The 22,512-nt window shown below is 36.5% G+C and overlaps 1 protein-coding gene across 1 annotated transcript in view; it reads left to right on the top strand.

Moving 5' to 3' along the window:
* The first annotated feature begins 2,706 nt into the window (after positions 1-2,706).
* LOC131145607 (protein disulfide isomerase-like 5-4) overlaps positions 2,707-22,512 on the top strand; it is a 61,287-nt gene continuing 41,481 nt past the window's right edge. Inside the window, exons 1-4 of the mRNA XM_058094785.1 lie at positions 2,707-2,987; positions 17,870-17,960; positions 18,249-18,343; positions 19,874-19,931. Of these exons, the coding sequence (XP_057950768.1) occupies positions 2,947-2,987; positions 17,870-17,960; positions 18,249-18,343; positions 19,874-19,931 (285 nt within the window). The 5' untranslated portion in view covers positions 2,707-2,946. The remainder of the gene's footprint in view (positions 2,988-17,869; positions 17,961-18,248; positions 18,344-19,873; positions 19,932-22,512) is intronic.

The following is a 22,512-nucleotide window of genomic DNA, read 5'->3' as shown; positions in this document are numbered from 1 at the left end:
TAGTTCAATGCTATTTCATTTGAACATTGCAAAAAATCTTAATCTACAAAATTAATGTGATTTCAAAGACTTAAAAAACACAAGCATCATTTAGGTATCCTATTTTATTTTTTTTGTTTCATCCTAATACACACATGATACATAGGATTGGATGTGGAGTATGTAATGACTTGGCCCTTTGGTACGGACCCAGGTGTCACTCACTCATACAAAACACCTGTACCTGTTCAAGATATGTAAACAATCCGCCCTAACCAGGGACATACGGGTATAAATCATACATAATTTTGATGTAAATGTCATGGAAAACATAAACATCCATTGGAATTTCTATTAGTCTTATATCAGAGCTTACTAATACATCCACAATTACATAAAGTCAGACATATAATAAATCCTGTTATTACAATTCTCCAGAAAAGAACTTCATCTAAGTTTAATACAGGATTCAAATGCTTACATAAACTAAACCAAAAATAGTCTTCCCAGGCTCTTTAGCTACTAGGACCGACGTACTAATGGACCTGAAAACAAAGGTTGTATAATAGGGTGAGACACCTCTCAGTAAGGAAGAAAGTGTTACAACAGTGTGTGATTGCATATATGCACATTTTCATACAAACTCATACATTTGAAACATTTGTTTATAATACTGTAACATATAACATTTATCTGCACATCAAGTATTTAAATCATGCATATGATTATTAGAACACCTTTAGATTGATATGACAATTTGCCTATTTATCCCGTGGCATGGGTTGTGCATTGATTGCCTCTGATAGTATTTTGTTCGTGCAAACAAAGCCGAGCATCTTTTATGGTCCGATCGCTCCCTGGTTTATTTTTACCAGCAGCTTACTAACTCCTCACGGGTAGACCATCTAACGTACCCATACTGATTTCTCATGTATGGTTGCACTGTATTGCCAGCATCGGTACCTAGCCCTAAGAGTTTATTTCAACCCCCGAATTGGAGTATCTTTCAACCCCTTTTTCTGAAGTTTCTTTCAACTTCTTTTGGTTACAAGCTGTGGTTCCAGTATCATATATACAATTTATAGCAAAATATAGTAACCTGTGCAATTCCAATATTTTTCACAAATTCAGATAATCACATTGGGTTCAAACCGGTGCCTTTCCACTCAGTTTACCCCTTTTTGTTTACTGATATAATTCGGTGTATCACTGACCTCTGTTTTCCACATACTCAGTATAACAAATTGGAACTCCATTCCCGTAATCTATATCAATAGTATAAAAAATTCATACATTTCCATTTCAACATACTTAGTATAACAAATTGGAACTCCATTCCTATAATCTATATCAATAGTATAGAAAATTCATACATTTCCATTTCAACATATATCACACAAATTTAGTTAAAAAAAATCCGCTAAATGATATAAATCTAGTAAATATCATTTAAAAGGAAAAGTAAATGATTCAAGCATCTCCTATTACAATATAAATGCAAATAAGTGATTTTCATAAGATTTGGAGATCATACGCCAAAATCTTTGTTTTTACCAAAAACCGTAAAATAGTAAAACCGTCATTTCTATTATATAGAATTTAACAAATAAACAGTTAAATCATACATATAAATATAAACTAACTTTTTAGCGGTTTAATTTTTCCAAAAAGTGTTGTTGTAATCAAATTCCCTTTACATAGATCTCAAAAACGAAATCACGTACGAAATGGTCCAAACTAACGACCCGGGATCCTCGAAACCTAAAAACCATAGAACATAACCTTGCTATAACTTCGACTACTATCCAAATATCAAATAAAATTTGAGATCAGATCCTTATCTTGATTTTTGGGAAAATCCGAAAATCCTCAAAATAACGATCTGATCCGCTAAAGTTGTAGAACTTTCTCCTCTGATCCCCACAGGAACTTCTGTTTTTTGGAATGGGCGTCGAACGACGAAGATTCTTAGAGAGAGAGAAATTTTGTTGGTAGAGAGAGAAAGAGAGAGTTTGGAAGCAAACTTAACTTCTAAACAACTAAAATAGATATTTATAGGGTCTTTGACCAAGTCAAACTAGTCGACGAGGCCATCATTTCGTCGCCGAGTCCAAGTTCCAGATATTTCTTTGATTTGCTCAGTATTTACTCGTCGACGAGGTTCTAAATTTTGCCAATGAGGATCTGAAGGACTTCGTTGATGAACGTGACCCTTTGCCGACGAACCCAGCTTATACGAGTTTAGGTCTCAACAGAGTAGGTAATCTTTTATCTATGGGACAAGCTTACGACAAATTAATTTTTTAACCAATTGCAAGTTCGCACTAAAACATATGCTATACAAACTTATATTTCATCTTCTATCTCTTTCATTATTTTTAGGGATGGTAAAAAGGGTCAAAACTCAATGGTTGATCCCGTCATCGGCAATGAGTTGTTTAATTTGATATAAAATTTCTCATTTAAATTTTTAAATATATTTTTTTATTAATTTTATGTTTGAACGAAATTTTAAATTTAAATTAAGAAATTAATATATTGAATAGATTTAAATAAAATTTTACGCATCAATATATTAGATTTTTATTCAACTCTATCTAAATTTAAATTTAAAACTAAAAGAACAAAATTTTAAATTTGGAGTTAAAAAATTAAAACTTTATACAAACAAATTATTTTTCCAAAAATGGCAGCAGCTTATAGGGATGTAGCTTGGTGGAATGTTTTCCTTTCCGAATTAAGCGCAAAACAGACCGTACGTTTGCGACAGACAAATCACAAATGCCGAAGGCAGGAGGCTCCCTTCATTTGCTCTCCTTGCCCGGAAGCACCAATTAACGGAAAGCCTATATCGCCCTCTCCCTGTTTCTGTTTGAGCGGAAGCGATCCTTAACACTAACCAGTGGGATTTGAGCTCTCCTACTCTCTCCCCCTCTACCTCTGATATCTCTGTCTCTCTCTGCAACCATGATTACGGCTAGCAAGATTAAATCTGTGGATTTCTACAGGTCAGATTCAGATCGCTCCATTTATTTGTCTATTTTTGTTATTTTTGTCCCTTCGCGTTGTTTCCTACTGTATACGCCTATTGAGGAATTGAGATTTGTATCAATCCATGTGCGAGACATTTTGCTTGTTTTTTTTTTTTTTTCGTTTTTGACCTTTTTTACCCCCTCGATTTCAAATTGTGTTAATGCTTTCCCCACCCACTCTGGCTTCCTTTGATTTGAATTATTGTTAGTCTCATTGTTCGCGGGTGGTTGATCTTCGCTTTTTAATTGGACCTGCAATAGAAGCATTTGTGCTTCCAATGTGAAAAATCACTGAACAAACTCCTTCCTGCTCGGAGTGAGATTTTTTAGCATTTATTTGACGGCTGGGCTATTTACGTGAACGTTTACGAATTCACATAGTTCAGCTCCTCACGTTTTTTGTTGGCTCACTTGTAATTCTTGAGTTCTTGTGATACCCTGGGGTGCTTGGGTGGCATCCCGTTGATGCCCTTGAATGGAACTTCCTTTGCTGATAAAAGAAATAGTTCAGTTCCTCACGTTACATGTACTAATTAATTGGGCATTTTAGTGAACTACAACGCTATGAACAGTGCAGGGTGGGTTTTTCAAAATGTACTTGTCGCATTGGCATTGATATTGGTTTTAACATTACTGTTAAACATCGTAGCCCGGGAGTATATATGTGTGCCCCCGGATATGTAGTACAGAGTCAGAGAGGGGGGGCGGTGAATGGCTCTTTTCACATATTTAAAAATTCTCTACAAAATAAAACTCTTGGCAAGATTTCAAGTAATTATATCACAATATAAGTAAAAGTAAATCATGCACAAGACTTAAAATAAAGAGTAGGGAGAGAAAAGCTGAACAACGGGTTTTAATGTGGTTCGGCACCCAACCTACATCCACGCCTTAGCACCAAGCCAAGGATTCCAAAATCCACTATCAACGCTCCTTCCCCAGCGGAGCAAGCCTTACAACTTGGGTACACAACCCTACACGCGGGGACAAATCCCTACACGCTCACAAAGAGCTTTCGGCTCACAAAAAACCCTCACCAAAACGGTTCATAAAGAACCTTCCAACAAATGGTTCACAAGGAACCTTACAAGATGATGGTGCAAAGGATGCTCCACAAATGAGCTAATATAAATTACAAACTAAAACTTACACACTCTCTCAAGGATTGTATCAAACAAGATTGGAGAACAAGAGAGTTTAAGCACTTTTGAATGATTGAATTAAATGCAAAGTGTGTAGGTTTTGTAATTTTAAGAGATTTTTCACTAAATGCTTGTATAAATCACAAAAACCATGCTAAACAAGTCTATGGACTTGTATTTATAGCCAAAAAGCCCTTATAGCCGTTAACTAGCCGTTGGGAGCAACTCCCAAACAAAACTAGCCGTTTTCTAGTCATTACAGCGTTGGGCACGAGGCCACTGGTCGACCATTCACTTTCTCTGGTCGAACATACACCTGGTCTGTGAGGAAAAATAGCTACTGGAATTGCTGGTCGACCATTCCCCTGATCTGGTCGACCATTCCCCTACTCTGGTCGACCATTCTCCTGATATGGTCGACCATTGCTCTGAATCAGGAGAAGTCACCAACATAAAAGTTGTGGAATTTTTCTTAGCTTTCCATAGACACCAAGATCGTTCTTTTTAGACTCTTCTAGAAAAAATTTATGTCCGAAATACGGAAGGGTGTCCAGGACTCAAGGTTGCACTACGCTAGTCAACGATTGCTATGTTTTTTCTTTGACAAAAACCCTTTCGATGACTTAAAACATTCATAGACAAAAGTATATGAAATATATTAAGTCTAACAAAGTTTAATACTTGTCCAAATGAGTTTTCCCTTGAATATAAGATATCTTGATAATAAAAACACATTTGAAAACTTGTCTTATATGCTTAATATGTCCTTTATAAAATATTCTTGTCTTTCTTAACACTTTAGGACAAAAGCTCATTTTGACACAAATGAGACCAAGTATGAAAATGTTTATAAAATCGAAATGTTTGAAAACTTTGTCCCTTTGAAAATGTATTTGAGTTTATGATTCATTTGACAAACTCTCAAGTTTAACTTTAAAAACCATGAAAGTTGAATTTGTGAATTTAGTGCAATCCTATAAACTCATGTGTCCTAGTATGCATGCATTTGCTCAACTCTTGCTCAAAAATCATTCAAGAAACACACCCGCAAGAGTTACAACATTGACTACCTCGAACACTCCCCAAAAACATATAAGACTACATTAAGCTTCCTTTGGTCATGCTTGGGTCCTTTTGAGTATGTGTTCTTTAGATCTTTCCTATTTGATGTCTATTCGGTTCCATCTTTGCTTCTCATTTGTACTTCCGCGTATCCGACACTTTGTACGTGTACTAGATAAGATCTGTAAAGATGAAAAATACTAGGAACAACAAATTGGTTGATATCATCAAAACATATAAACCAAGATAGTGTAGCTATTAGGGCTAACATTCTCCCCATTTTTGATGATGTCTAACCTATTAAGAATCTACTTAATCTTTGCAGTTGTGTTTGTTCTTACTAAGGTTTATTGTTCAAAGATAAGCTTACTTAGAACCACTAATGGTTTGTTGTCATCAAAACAAGACAAATGAGATCATGTAGCCACTAAGGCTAACACTCTCCCCCTTTTTGATGATGGCAAACCATTGGTGTTCTATATGGGGTATGTTTTAAAGCTTCCCCTTAATTTATGCCCTCCCCCTTAATTTATGCATATTGTTAAATTATATTTATAATTTTCTCCCCCTTACTATATGCATATAAGGCATAAAAACAATTCATGTTCATTTGAGCTTTAAACATGCATTCCATAAAATAGAAAGTTTATTTAAGATAGACAATTAAGTAAACCAAACTTTTATAACATTGCATGCATATTTCCCCCCACGCATACATCATGTTTTCCCTCACATATATAACACCATAAATCTTATCCCCATGGATAACTCCAAATATCTTCTCCCCCTTTGATCATCATCAAAAAGAGAGGTGCTAATCATTTATCTTAAAAATACTCTAAGAGCCTATTAAGACTAGTTTCCATGGTGGTGAGGTGAGTATGTGCTAAATATATAAAGACCAATTTATTGGTGCTAAATTATAATAGTTGAAGTGCCTAGATTGGCTTACTTACTCACTTACGAATGATGATCTCTCAGGTTTATTACCATTTGTTAAGGATTAAGAGCTGATATTAAAGTAAGGTAGAATATTCTTATATTAAAGGATAATTCAACAATGGATGAATAAGAGTATAAGAAGAAACTTTCTTCTTTTTCAGTCAACCAAAAAATTTGTGAATACTTGAAACCAAATTGCATATCACAAACACATTGATGCTCATGGTTGGGTGTGGGTTTCTTAGATAAGAATGAATGTTCATTTTGGGAATCCATTATTGATTTGAGGTAATGATAAGATGAATTCCCAGTTTATTCAAAAAATTTCTTTTCATCCTATTGACTTGGATATATATGTAGTTTTGATTCTCAAACAGATGCTTGACCTGATTCAAGTGAGTTAAGGATAAGATCTAGTCAGTTCATCACTTGTCAATCAAAAGCTTGCATTATTGCCACTGTAGAGGACAAATTTTCCTCTTAAAGGTAAGGGACATTGAATTATGTGGCAGTTTAGCAGCTCTAATATATGATATTGAATTTTCCTAAGAATTTTATTGAGTGCTTGAAGCTTTTGTTGAACAAATATCTCAACAAAGTAAATCTAAGATAAGAGGTAGATAATTCCAATGTCAAGATAACCTCTTCTTGAATTACTTTGGTTTTATTTGCATCCAAAAAAAATGAGTCATACATTCCTTGGTAGGGGATGCTTATAAAATTTGAGTATAGCTCGAGAGCTATTTTGCCAATTCAGTAAATTGTTCCAAAGTAATCAAAATTGACATTTTTCCTATGAAGACTTCATGCTTGTGATTTAAGCATGGTAAGTATGTCATTTGGTCCAGGAGTATTTTTCTATGGTAGCATTTTGTTGAGGAAGGGAATGCTCTTGCATTAACAAAGGTTAAGAAGTTTCCCTTAAATCAACCATAGAGGGAATACTCTATCTTCGACTCAATATAACTAAGAATTCCTAGGTTGATATTTCTAAATGATCATGATGGGATATCTTTTGGTAAGTACTAGAGATTGTTTCTAGAAACTTTTTACTAGTTTGATTTCTCAGTGATGACTTTTATTCAAAGATGAGTTTAGGATTGGATGGTCTGTAGTTCCCATGTCATTATAATTAATTTTCCTAACACTCAACTTCTTATGGAGGGATAAAATATGCTTATACTCTAGATGTACTTACTATGTTTCTAAATTTTAAGCATATATCATTAAAAAAAATAGATTAAGTAACTAAGGAATATCTCTTGTCCATAAGAGATGGATCTACCTACTATAGCATGCTCCTGAACCTTTATTTAACACCTAAGTTTTTCATATTAGAAATTAAAGGTTTCTACCTTTTTCCCAAAAATAGGCTTTTTCAGTCCCTTTGCCTTGCATTTTGGAGAAATGATGTCTAATGTTTCACAATAGCAAATATTGTTTCATTCCTTACGAATCCTATAGGACAAGCCTAACTATAGAGCTTGTGAGGGTGTGCATGCTACTTTATCCCCAGTAGAGGTAAATAGTCCTAAGTCCAAGATGACCTCTACGTGAATTACTTTGACATTGTTCTCTAGATTTAAGAATAGCTGTAGAGCCATCTTACCATTTAATATATTAATCCAAAGTAATAAAAAATGGACATTTTCAAAAATAAGCACAAAAATTCATGCTTGTACTTTAAGCAAAACATGTATGTCCTTACTACGTGGCAAAGAGCACTAGGGGTATACTAGACTTAACTTAATAATGCTCTAGGAGACATGTTCTCCTAAATTGCCACTAAAGGGAAGGTATTCAAAACATATGTTATAAAGATATTACATGTTAGTACTTCATTTGAATACCACTTGTTGTTATGATGATTTTTACTAAAAATTAATTTCATGAATGCTATGATCTAGACATTCTAACTGTATATCCAAGCAATCATATATCATCAAAACAAGTTATGTGACTAAGAAAATATATCTTCTTCATAAGAGATGGGCTTATCTAACATCGAAGCTTTAGAAATTTTATATTTAAAACCTTAGTAATTCACATAAGAAGAACAAGGTTTTGTCATTTATCGCATAAAAATTTATTTCTAAATAACAAGCTTTGCATGCTATTTCATCCCATAAGCAATAGCCAATATTTCAAAACGAAATGAACCAAACAAATGAGGATATATGCAATTAAAGCATTATATTGGTTTTCAAATTTGAAGATCAATATTGACACGGATATCAAAAGTTCCCAGCAAAGTAATTTAAATAGTTTAAAATGCATAAGCTAGGATTTTTAGATTTTAAGCACAAACTTAGTCACTATATCCCTTTTAACTTTTAACTTTTAACTTAGGTCAACCTAAATTCTAATTCCTAATCCTAGGTTCTAAGGAAGTGGTGTTTAACCGGGCTAGGTAACTTTGGGTACCCCCTCTTCTTTGGGTCTCAATGGTTTCTTTTCTTGACAACCCATTTCATCTTCCTCTCTTTGCTTCTATTTCCTCTAAAAGGGCAAAAATACCGTATGTGACCCTTTCTCTCACAATATAGACATATTTTATTTGTGTGTGAGGGTCTTGACTTATTTGCACTATTTTTGCTTGTTGAAGCATGAGTATGTGATTCACAAGAGGGTTTTAAATTTATTTTCGAAGGATTATTTTTCTTGATTTCCAAAACTTTATTCAAGTTTTTTTTTTCCTCTTATCACCTTGCCATGATTTTCATTTTGCTTTTTCAATATAGTATTTTCATTTAAAATAGTTGCAATTTGATTTTTCAATTTTCAAACCTCTTCTTGATAAATCTCATGGTCTTTTTGAGCAATTTTTAAAAGCTTCTCATTTTCCCTTTTAAGGGAAGCATTTTCATCTTTTAAGGAGGAACAAAGACAAGGTTCCTTATCTTTACATTTTAGCAATTTTTCCTCCAAGCTTTTTATTTTTACATGCTCTTTTTGAGAATTTGAAATAAGCTTCTCATTTTGTTCTTTTAATGAGGATTCCCTTTGTTTGACTATGTGTCACGAGCTAAGCTTGTTCAGGGCATTATGCTTGCCTGTGACCGCTTATCTCGTCTGCTTGGGATGGGTTTCCATCATGTAAATACTAGTGTAGGGTTATTTTCTGCTAGTAGGGTCTTTGTAAGCCAAATAAGGCAGTATGACTCCTCGGTCACTTTGATGTTTCCTAGTGTCAGGATGATAATTACATAAAAACCTCTTTAGGGGAGGGTGAGTGTTCATCAATCATTGTAAAACTCACTAGCTATTGTCAACGTGCTTAGCCTACTTGCCTCCCTTGCTAAGTACACCATGTCAATGGAGGATTTGTTAATGAACTACCGTTTGCTTCAATGTTTACTGCTTACTTGCCACGACTTTCATGAATTGATTACTGTTTCCGCTGCTATCTAAATGAATGTTAATGAAAGTGCTTTGTGGATGAATGTTGGTAAACGATAGGCTGGCTAGTTAAGCAAGAGTGCTTTAGCTAGTGCCGCACGGCCCTTCACAACGGTGTGAAAATAGTCGGACCGTGACATTTGGTATCAGAGCCAAGTCGGTGACACTTGGTGAGAGCCCAAGGTTGAGTTGCTACGTGAATTCGATTGCCTTCGTTGTTGGATTTGGGAAGCTTTGGTAAGTGACCATGGCACCAAACACTGCTGAGAGGATCAGCGTGCTAGAAGCACAGGTTGAGATAACAACCAACACTATGGCCGCAGAGGTGGCCCAGATAAGAGAACTTGTTGATGAGGTGATGGGATCACAAAAACGTCAAGCAGGTTTGATAGGCGACATGTCAGAGGACTTTCGCTACACAGTTGAAACTTTGCAAGCCCGGATGGCAGATCTGGATGCAAAGATGAATGTGATGGTTTTTGCTATGGGGAACTCCAACTCTCCGGGAGTTAGCAAAACCAAGGTGCCAGAACCCAGGATGTATGGGGGTGCCCGAGATGCCAAGGAGTTAGAGAACTTCTTGTTTGATGTGGAGCAGTACTTTCGCGTTGTGAGGATGGCCTCAGAATAGGCAAAGGTGGATACTGCAACCATGTACTTGATTGGTGATGCCAAACTGTGGTGGCGTACCAAGTACAGGGAAATTGAAAATGGAAGTTGTGTAATTGATAGTTGGACAGACTTGAAGAGAGAGCTCAAGGCCCAATTCTTTCCTGAAAATGTTGAGTATAATGCAAGGAGAAAACTGAGAGATCTCAAGCATACGGGGTCGATTAGCAAATATGTGAAACAATTTTCTGCTTTAATGTTGGATATTCGGGATATGTCGGATAAGGACAAGTTGTTCTATTTTCTTGAGGGGATGAAACCGTGGGCAAGAACTGAACTTCATAGACAAAGGGTTCAAGACTTGTCAACTGCACAAGCGGCTGCAGAACGCTTGACTGACTACGCTGGTGATGATACCGCTTCGTCCAAACGGTTTGGTGGAGAGGAAAACAGTGGAAAGTCTTTCAAGAATGGCAAACCCAAGAGTGGGGGAGCCGACTCTAAATCATCAACTTCAAAGGAAGTTTCGTCGTCTCAAGGGTTCAACACACCCAAAGGAAAGGGTAAACTTGAGTGTTTCTTGTGTCGAGGTCCTCATAGAGTTTTTAAGTGCCCTCACAAAGCATCACTCAATGCTTTACAGGCTTCCATTGCAGAGTAGGCAGTGGAAGACAATGGGGAAGAGGATGATGCCCCGAGGGTGGGTTCAGTGCGGCTGGTGAGCGCATTGGAAAAGTAGGAAAAAACACCGAAAGTTACACGAGCAAAAGGGTTAATGTTTGTGGACTTGAGGATAAATGGGAAGAGTACTCGCGCTATGGTGGATACGGGGGCTACTCATAATTTTGTTTCGCAGTTGGAAGCATGGAGACTCAACTTATCCTTAGAGAAGGATACAGGACGCATGAAAGCAGTTAACTCTGTAGCCCAGCCTACTCTGGGAGTAGCCAAGCAAGTGACGGTAAAGCTTGGACAATGGGAAGGTCATGCGAATTTCACAGCGGTGCCATTGGATGACTTTCCAGTCATTCTAGGAATGAAGTTCCTAAGGGGGACGAGGGCAGTGCTGATGCCTTCGGCTGGTTCCCTGTGTCTGATGGGAGATCACTCGTGCATGGTGCAAGTTGTTGCAACGAAAGGAGATGACGGGAAGTCCCTTTTAGCCATACAACTCAATGAAGGATTGGGTAAGGGTGAGCAGACACGTCTAGCCACGGTGGTGGTAGACAAAGAAGTAGGCCAAGACCTGGAGCCTACGACCATCCAAGCGGTGTTGGATGAGGATAAGGAGGTGTTGCTGGATAAGCTGCCTCAAAATTTGCCTTCACGACGGACTGTGGAGCAAGAGATCGAGTTGTTATCGGGAGTGAAACCACCTGCTAAAGGGCCATGTCGGTTGCGCTTCTTGAGATAGTAGAGTTGGGGAAACAGCTTGATGAAGTGGAAGCGGGATGTGTTCGCCCTTCCAAAACACCGTTAGGAGTATCAGTGTTGTTTCAGAGGAAACATGAAGAGCATCTACGGAAGGTGTTCGACAGGCTGAGAGGAAACAGTCTGGATGTGAAGAAGGAGAATTTCTCTTTCGCTCGGTGGAGCAATAAATTTTCCTTGGTCAAGTGGTTGAATAAGGTCGTATCCGGAGGGGTATGGAGAAGGTAAGGATGATTCAAGAATGGAAGATCCCCACGACAGTGAAGGAGTTGCGTTCCTTTCTTGGCCTTACTAAATACTGAGGAAGTTCGTTGAGGGGTATTCGCGGAGAATGACTCCAATGACAGGACTACTGGGGAGGTATGATTGGCCGCACACGCGGGATGATGTGGTTGATTATACCAAAACTTGTCTCACTTGCCAATAAGACAAAAGGGAGCGGAAGAAGTATGGTATTTTCACGGCCGCACCAAAGTACTGTTCGGCAGAGGAGACGACACAATTGTTCCTTGTGACTATTGGGAAACATTGGGGTGTTCCCCAAGTTATTATTTGTGACCGAGACTTAATGTTCACTGACAACTTCTTGACAGAATTTTTCAGGATATTCAGGTCACATATTGACATCTCTTCGAGTTCTCACCAACAGATAGACGGACAGATGAAGAGATTCAGAGAGCTACTAGATGAGTACTTGTGCCATTGTGTCAACGACAACCAGAAGAATGGCGTGCAACTACTTGATGTAGCTCCATTATGTGGCAACGCCCAAAGGCGCTTAACAATCAACAAGAGCCCTTTCGAGCTTGTTACAGACCAGCTGCCGCTGTTACCTCACGCAATGGGTGAGCCGTACAGATGAACGAGTCCCAAGGTGTGCATCTTCACCAGAGAATGGAGACTGAATGTAGAGTTTGCCCAAGCCTATCTGGAGAAAGTTTCTAAGCGGATGAAGAAGTGGGCCGATCAGGAGGGAAGACCGCAGTTTCATATCAACTGCCTCAAGCCATTCAACGCCATGACCAACGACCTGAGTAGAAGTCAGTCAAACAGCGCAGAGTTGAAGACAGTGCAACTTGATAGACATGAAGTTGAAGAGATCCTTGCAGATAGAAAGTTCATATCCTCAAGGAAGAAGCGGCAGAAGTTCCTAGTGAAGTGGAAGTACCTTGATGACAAAGAAATCAGCTGGATTTCTGCGGAAGATTTGAGGTCATTCGTGGACAAAGTTGAAGTGTACCTATCGCCAAAAGTCTACGAGGACGTCGACCACATAAGTGGGGGAGAATGTCATGAGCTAAGCTTGTTCAGGGCATTATGCTTGCCTGTGACCACTTATCTCGTGTGCTTAGGATGGGTTTCTATCATGTAAATACTAGTGTAGGGTTATTTGCTAGTAGAGTCATTGTAAATGACTCTTCGGTCACTTTGATGTTTCCTAGTGCCAGGATGATAATTACACAAAAACCTCTTTAGGGGAGGGTGAGTGTTCATCAATCATTGTAAAACTCACTAGCAATTGTCAACGTGCTTAGCCTACTTGCCTCCCTCGCTAAGTACACCATGTCAACGGAGGATTTGTTAATGAATTACGTTTGCTTCAATGTTTACTGCTTACTTGCCACGACTTTCATGAATTGATTACTGTTTCCGCTGCTATCTGAATGAATGTTAATGAAAGTGCTTTGTGGATGAATGTTGGTAAACGATAGGCTGGCTAGTTAAGCAAGAGTGCTTTAGCTAGCGCCGCACGGCCCTTCACAACGGTGTGAAAATAGTCGGACCGTGACACAATGGCAAGCTCTTTCTAAAAAATTTTACTCTTTTTCTTTACTAAAACTAATTCATCCATTAATTTAGTACAACTATCCACCAATTCATCATATGAGGGAGCATCATCCTCATCATCATCAGAACTAATTTCTTCTTGTGCTTTTGCTACGAAGCAAGAATGTGCTTCGCCTAAGGTGACTTGGTGAATAGTACTAGATGTATCTAAGGTGGGGTCTATTTCTTTCCTAGGATCCTCATGGGTGCTTTGAAGCAAATCTCACATTTCTTTTGCGATTTTACATCTGCAAACACGACTTTTTTCCATACTATTTAAAGCGCAAAAAATAAAATATTTTGCTTTAAAATTTAATTCAACAAACCTCTTTTTATTTGTTGAGAGCTCCTTTATTTCTTTTGGTTCCCCTTCTTCATTTTTGAAGGTGAAGTCCCCTTTTGCAATGACTTGCCGCAAATTTTGGTCGCACGATTGTAAGAACGTCGCCATATGATTTTTCCATGCTGGGTAGTCGGCGCCTTCAAATTTGGGTGGTTGATAGATGGATTGTCCAAGGGAGGTGGATGCCGAAAACGTCATTGGATCTTTGCGCTCTGGAATTTACTCTGTAGAATGCAAGCGACCCGCTCTGATACCAATTGTTAAATGTCATAGCCCAGGAGTATATACGTGTGCCCTGCAGCGGATATGCAGTATAGAGTTAGGGGGGGGGGTGAATGGCTCTTTTGCGTATTTAAAAATTCTCTACAAAATAAAATTCTTGGCAAGATTTCAAGTAATTATATCACAATATAAGAAAAAGTAAATCATGCACAAGACTTAAAATAAAGAGTAGGGAGAGAAAAGCTGAACACCGATTTTAACGTGGTTTAGCACCCAGCCTACATCCACGCCTTAGCACCAAGCCAAGGATTCCACAATCCACTATCAACGCTCCTTCCCCAGCAGAGCAAGCCTTACAACTTGGGTACACAACCCTACATGTGGGAATAAATCCCTACACGCTCACAAAGAACCCCCATTAAAACGGTGCATAAAGAACCTTCCAACAAATGGTTCACAAGAAACCTTACAAGATGATGGAAATACAAAGGATGCTCCACAAATGAGCTGATATAAATTACAAACCAAACCTTACACACTCTCTCAAGGATTGTATCAAACAAGATTGGAGAACAAGAGAGTTTAAACACTTTTGAATGAATGAACTAAATGCTATTTAGTGCCTAGGTTTTGTAATCAAAGAGATTTTTCACTAAATGCTTGTATAAATCACAAAAACCATGCTAAACAAGTATATGGACTTGTATTTATAGCCAAAAAGCTCTTATAGCTGTTGGGAGAAACTCCCAAACAAAACCAGCCGTTTTCTACCTGTAACAGCGTTGGGCACGAGGCCACTGGTCGACCATGCACTTTCTCTGGTCGACCATATACTTGGTCTGTGAGGAAAAATAGCTACTGGAATTGTTGATCAACCATTCCTTTGATCTGGTTGACCATTCCCCTACTCTGGTCGACCATTCCCCTGATATGGTCGACCATTGCCCTCAATCAGAAAAAGTCTCCAACTTAAAAGTTGTGAAATTTTTTCTTAGCTTTCCATAGACACCAAGATCGTCATTTTTAGACTCTTCTAGAAAAAAGTTATGTCTGAAATACGGAAGGGTGTCCAGGACTCAAGGCTGCACTACGTTAGTCGACGATTGCTCTGTTTTTTCTTTGACAAAAGGCCTTTCGATGACTTAAAACATTCTTAGACAAAAGTATATGAAATATATTAAGTCTAATAAAGTTTAATACTTGTCCAAATGAGTTTTCCCTTGAATATAAGATATCTTGATAATAAAAACACATTTGAAAACTTGTTTTGATATCTTATATGCTTAATATGTCCTTTATAAAATATTCTTGACTTTCTTAACACTTTAGGACAAAAGACACAAATGAGACCAAGTATGAAAATGTTTATAAAACCGAAATGTTTGAAAACTTTGTCCCTTTGAAAATGTATTTGAGTTTATGATTCATTTAACAAACTCTCAAGTTTAACTTTAAAAACCATGAAAGTTGAATTTGTGAATTTAGTGCAATCCTATAAACTCATGTGTCCTAGTATGCATGCATTTGCTCAACTCTTGCTCAAAAATCATTCAAGAAACACACCCGCAAGAGTTACAACATTGACTACCTCGAACACTCCCCAAAAACATATAAGACTACATTAAGCTTCCTTTGGTCATGCTTGGGTCCTTTTGAGTACATGTTCTTTTGATCTTTCCTATTTGATGTCTATTCGGTCCGATCTTTGCTTCTTATTTGGTATCTCTGTGTATCCGACACGTTGTACCTGTACTAGATAAGATCTGCAAAGATGGAAAATACTAGGAACAACAAATTGGTTGATATCATCAAAACATATAAACCAAGATAGTGTAGCTGTCAGGGCTAACATTTACACTATCTTGGTTTATATGTTTTGATGATATCAACCTATTTGTTGTTTCTAGTATTTTCCATCTTTGTAGATCTTATCTAGTATAGGTACAAAGTGTTGGATACGCGGAGGTACCAATTGAGAAGCAAAGATCGGGCCGAGTAGACATCAAATAGGAAAGATCAAAAGAACACGTACTCGGAAGGACCCAAGCATGACCAAAGGAAGCTTAATATAGTCTTATATGTTTTTATGGAGTGTTTGAGGTAATCAATGTTGAAACTCTTGCGAGTGTGTTTCTTGCATGATTTTTGAGCAAGAGTTGAGCAAATGCATGCATATTAGGACACGTAAGTTTATAGGATTGCACTAAAATCATAAATTCAACTTTCATAGTTTTCAAAGTTAAACTTGAGAGTTTGTCAAATGAATCACAAGCTCAAATACGTTTTCAAAGGGACAAAGTTTTCAAACATTTTAGTTTTATAAACATTTTCATACTTGGTCCCATTTGTGTCAAAATGAGCTTTTGTCCTAAAGTGTTAAGAAAGTCAAGAATATTTTATAAAGGAAATATTAAGCATATAAGATATCAAAACGAGTTTTCAAATGTGTTTTTATTATCAAGATATCTTATATTCAAGGGAAAACTCATTTGGACAAGTATTAAACTTTATTAGACTTAATATTATTTCATATACTTTTGTCTAAGAATGTTTTAAGTCATCAAAAAGATTTTTGTCAAAAATAAGCTTACTTAGAACCACTAATGGTTTGTTGTCATCAAAACAAGACAAATGAGATCATGTAGCCACTAAATCTAACAATTACTACTGCCATTTTGTTCCTTAGGAGAGAGAGAGAGTGAAATTGCGGAGAGGATAAGTCATCTTCCAATAAGAGAAGGAAAACTAGAAGAATTGAAAATAAAACAAGAATAAAAGGGAGATCAATGTAAAATAACATTCAACAAATGCTGTAGATCATAAGTCATCCATCAAAGGAAGACTTGAAAAATTGAAAAGAAAACAAGAGAACAAAGGAGAGATCAATGTAAAATAACATTCCATGAATGCTGGAGATCATAAGTCATCTGCCAATAAGAGAAAGAAGACAAAAAAAACTGAAAAGAAAACAAGAGAACAAAAAAGAGATCAATGTAAAATAGCATTCCACAAACACTGGAGACGATTCAAGGCACTTCCTCCGAGGCATCTGCAGCTAAATGTCATAATGAAACTATAATAACAATCATGTCCCGTAATAATTGTAGAGGGAGATTATGAACTCCAATGATTTTTGCATTCTGCTCCAATTAGGTAGATATCAGAGCCACAACCGTAGCTCACCTCCACAGAACTTTCTTCACCTTCCCTCTTCCAGGCACCTCCAAACTTCCAAACTTCATATGAGGCAAATACTCCAATGTTTAGGGACAAACCCACCACTCACCAGAAACAGTGAAAAAATTATTCCACAAGGACCAAGAAGTAGCACAATGTAAAAATGAGTGGTCTTGAAACTCACTGGTAGAAAAACACCTCATAAACATTAGGGATAATGCCTTACTTGCTGTCCTCACCTACCACAGTTTATTGTTGTCCATGCTGCTGAGAGTAGTTGTCCTTTTCCATTTTTTAAGTTATTTTTGTTGGATCCATTAAGGAATGTTGAGATTATTGTTACTGTTATCTCCATGTTTCGGATATGAGTAAATGGCTTATACGTATAAAGTTTTTGCATCCATGTTATGACTGTAAAAGCATCGTGGATGGTATATTTTGATGTTTTGAACTAGAGTTTAGGTGGATGATGAAAATATTAGCCATTATATTTTATGCTCTTCCTCTTTTGGAGCATAATATTGTTACTGCACTGAAGCTAGAGTTGTGGTAGATTGGTGATATATGGTTCTTTTTAATCAATAAACTGCTGCTTTTGATCCAAAATTTATCTATGGCAAACCCTTTGAGGGCATGAATATTCAATATGGATAATAATCATAATAATATGCACTGAAATATCAATTTATTTCGTTTGCTCGCAGGAAAATACCCAGAGATTTGACAGAGGCATCATTATCAGGTGCCGGATTATCCATTATAGCAGCCCTATCTATGATGTTTTTATTTGGAATGGTAGGTAGTTCACACCTCTTTGGGCGACATTGGTTGTAATAATGAGTTTCCATTGCTTCTTTAAGTTGATATATTGTTCACCTGCATGTTTTATTCATCCTTATAAAATTTTTATTAAAGTTCTGTGTGTTTAAATTTTAAAACTTACTATTTTTGGGACTCATTTCCTCCGATAGTCTCACCATGTGAGTCTGTCTGCATTATTTTTAGTGGCTTTTTTGCTTATTCATCATCATTGTAATGGTTTTATTTTGTATCCAGAAGTATATCATGATTTTCATGTTGCAGGAACTGAATAATTATTTGGCAGTGAGTACCACCACATCTGTTGTTGTGGACAAGAGTTCTGATGGTGACTTCTTACGCATTGAATTTAATATCAGGTAGAGCTCTGTGGCATTCACGCTTATATTTTACAAGTTTGTGAAGTTCTTCTGAATCATTTTCAATCTTTCTTATTTATTGATTGTATGGGTTATTTCGGTATCATTTTATAATACTTAATCATCCCATGAGCCAGATTTGCAACAAGAACAAAAGCAATAGCAAATGTATTACTTTGTATTAGTTGTGGTTTGTGTGAAGCATATAAAACATGTTTAATTTATCATTCTTTTCTATGAGAAAAAAACTGTTCTTATATTTTCATGCCCCTTCTTAGTTCTTGTTTTGACTATATCTAACTAAATGTCTTGTTTTTCAGCTTCCTGCTATATAGGGTCAATTTGTGTGTAAACACACACATACTGGAAATTAAAGGAGAAAAGAAAATGGTAGATTAAATTTTAAAGAGGTGAGAAATAGTAACAGAAAAGAAAATTATAGAAAAGAAGAGATGCCCCAACTGTTTGACGAACTGAATAGGAAAAGACATTTAGCTTTGCCCCACTCCCCCCCCCTCCCAACCAAAAAAGTTATTATAAGTAAGGGTTTTCCTATTGTGAGGGGTGTCCCCTTCAATGCAATCTGAACAAGAACTCTAATTTATACATAACTTTTTTCTTTTTAAATCTGAATAAATGCGACACAATACAATCACATTTGTCTTTTCGATCCACTTCATGACATCTTGATTCTTGACTAACCCTACAACCAATGTGTTTGGTAGATTCCTATCTTGGCAGCTTGCTTAATACTTGGAAGAGAGAGAGCTTTAACTTATCCATATTTATTGTTTTGATTTAAAAGGCTTGGAAAAATAACCACCATCTTTCAAAGCATCTGCAATGTTAGATCATTGTGGATACTGTAACAATGGCATAGGGCCTGATTATGCCTTGAGCAGATGACTCCAAGAATTACACTTGAAAAACGCTTGAGAGAAAAAGAAGATTAAAATCTTATCCCATATTTAATTCATTCAAAATATTTGGAGATCACCAAACTAAAATTTTGAAAAATAAATATATTTTCAATTCCAATTGAAGAGTTTACAAATGAATGGGTGATAGTTTTGCTTTGTTGGGGCAAGAATTCCAGTTGATTAAAGCATATTAAGACACCTGATGCTTTTGGCTCTGAATAATGGGATAACAATCTTTAGGGACTATAGCAGAAGAGGTGGGATTCTGCTAGTAAAGAAGAACTAGCACAAAACTTGTCCAAAAAAAAAGGGAAAGAAAGGTTAGCTGGTGGCAAAAGACATGGTGTTTGTGTCACCAGATGCCATGGTTACCTTATATTAAGCATGAACTTCATTCACCATAGTATACTGTATATCTACCTTATATGGTTATTTTGGCTCATTACTCAGAATTTTTTGAGCATTTCTTTTTGTGCGCATCATTTTACAATTCTTTTGCATTTCGATTTCACTTCTTGTTTTGCAATGCACATTTGGCATCAACTAATATTGGTACGTTATTTTTTTTTTATTAATTTCATTGGCTGACTTTTTGTCATTGTTCTTGTAGTTTTCCTGCACTTTCATGTGAATTTGCATCAGTTGATGTGAGTGATGTGTTGGGAACAGTAAGTTTCTATCTTTCAACATGCTTCATTATTGTACAATTTTTTTTATTATGCTTCAATTATATTATTCTAATAGAATTTTTAATGCCTTTATTGTTTATGCATTCAATTATGGACGTGGTTTCTTTTACCCATGTACTTAAGATTAATCGAAAAATTTTAGAAATAAAGAGCGATTTAGGCATAGTTTTTTATTGACCTAGACAAAGCTTACAGTAGGTTCCGTAAGGAAGTTTATGGTGGGTTCTAGAAAAAAAGGGAGTAGGTAATGGGTTTATAGATATCATTAAGGATATGTGCATGGTAGAATTTCCAATCATATTAGATGTCTATCAAGGGTCTGCTTTGAGTCGTATCTTTTTTGCTTTAGTTATGGATGAATTTACTAGGCCTATGAAAAATGAGGTTTTGTTCGTGGATAATATTATCTTGATATATGAAACAGGTAAGAGTAGAATCTGAGTTGTAATTAACAGGGGAATCTTTAGAATCTGAGCTTTTGAGATATGTAGAAGTAAGAAATAATACATGAAATGCAATTTTAGTATTTCTAGGAGGAATAATGCAGAAAATATTCAGTATGATCATCAAGAATTCCTGCCAGCTGTAAATTTTGTTACCTTGAATCTATCATGAAGTAGATGGAAAAATTGAAGAAGATGCGATGTATAGAGTTAAAGTAAGTTGGGTAAAGGATAATGAATTGGGTATGTTGTGTGGTTATAGAATACCTTCAAAACTAAGGGAATTTACGGTCAGCTATCTTATACCAATCAGAAGGTTGGCTAACTAAGAAACAACATATGTAGACAGTAATGTAACAGGAATGAGAATGTTAATGTGGATGAGCAGTATTACTCTGAAAGATTAGGCACATCTGTGGTAAGTTAGATGACTAGGCATAGCACTTGTTGAAGATAAAATAAAAGTAGGGGGTGGCTATGATGGTTTGTAAAATAGCAAAAGAGAGTGATTTAGTTGATGTTAGAAGCTGCTGCAAGGGGAATAACTTGTACTGAGGTTGTTGGAAGGGATTTGACAACACTCCATCTTTTTGAGGATATTGGCCTTGATTGTGCAAAATGATGGAAGATGATTCATGTAGCCACCTTCCAGTGCTTAAGGCTTGGTTGTTATTGTTGCAAGAGGCTTCTTTTAATAGTATTTGAGTATATTGTTTATTTCTTGTGGTCCTTGCAGTTGTTACTTTTCCACTTTGCCCTCATCTTTTTTGTTTGAGTTCTGAGCAAAATAGTGCCATATCCTTCTTTGTTGGTGATCTGAGCAGTATTTGATTTCCTGGAATCTCCATTTTAGGAGACCCCTTAATGATAGGGAGATGGTGGAGTTGTCATATTTGTTATCTTTATTGAATGGTAGTAACCATTTTTTGGGGAGGGATGCCTGTTCTTGGTCTTTGGATCAGTCCGGAAGTGTATTCTTGCAATTTTTTTTTTGAATTCTTGATCCATTCCAATTCTTCTTTTACGTTCTATCCTATTATATGGAAGGCCAAGGCTCCTAAAAAATTAAGGCTTTCACTTGGTTGGTTGTGCTTAATAAAATAAATACTAATCACTTGCTGCAAATCAAGAGACCTCTGAAGGCTCTCTCTTCCGATGCATGCATGCTCTGTTACAAGAATTCCAAGACAGCGTCTCATCTTCTTTTGCACTGTGAATTTGCTTGGAGGATTTAGACTAAGCTTTTTGGTATTATGTGGAGAGCTGGGTATGTCCTTCTTTGGTGGAAGACTTGTTGGCCATTTCTTTTGTAAGATTTGGTAGAAGAAAGGATAGAACCACATTATCAAAGTGTGGCATTTTTGCAGTTAATGGGGATATGGTTGGAGTATAATGCACAGATTTTTTCTGGGAATTAATTTGGGTGCTGGGTTGGGACAAATTTCAGTACTTGGCCTCATCGTAGTGTGTCAGTTTGGGATTTTTCAGAGGGGCTACTTTTCAGGAGTTACAAAGAGATCGCAGGAACATTTCTGGCTTGTTGATCTCTTCTCTCTTATTGATCTTAATTGTTTATTTCTATTTTAAATGCACCATTGCTTAAATAGCAATATAGTTCAAGTAGTCCATATTGCGCCATGTTCGAGAGGTATTTTCCCTCTCTTCATTTATTAAAATTGTTAATATTTTAAGGTTCTCTCTCAAATAATATATTTTTCTCCCAAAAATCTTACTCTCTCTTCTCTATGGGTGGTATGGATCAACAGGACAAGTAACTAATGAGTGATTGTTAAACGAGTCAACATGCAAGGTAACTCATTTTATAAATGAGTGAATAAAACCATCAGATACCCATTCAATTAATTGGTGAGTTACAAACTAGTATTAGTTTTATATTTACTCCAAAGAAGAAGATGATGTTGATGAACAAGATGGTTGAGATGATGATGGCAGGGAAGTGGGCAAGGGAGATGCTTCTTGAAAGAAGAAAATGAAGAAGAGAAAGTAAGCTACGAGAATAGTGAAATGTCCTCTAAAACTCTTTTATTTTGTGACTTTTTGTTCGGGGGACCATCATTTGATAAAATAAAGTCTTGCGTTGATCATTAAATCAAGTT

The sequence above is a fragment of the Malania oleifera genome, chromosome 1, assembly GCF_029873635.1.
Source record: "Malania oleifera isolate guangnan ecotype guangnan chromosome 1, ASM2987363v1, whole genome shotgun sequence".
NCBI classification, from domain to species: Eukaryota; Viridiplantae; Streptophyta; class Magnoliopsida; order Santalales; family Ximeniaceae; genus Malania; species Malania oleifera.
This window is presented reverse-complemented; position numbering and strand designations above follow the sequence as displayed.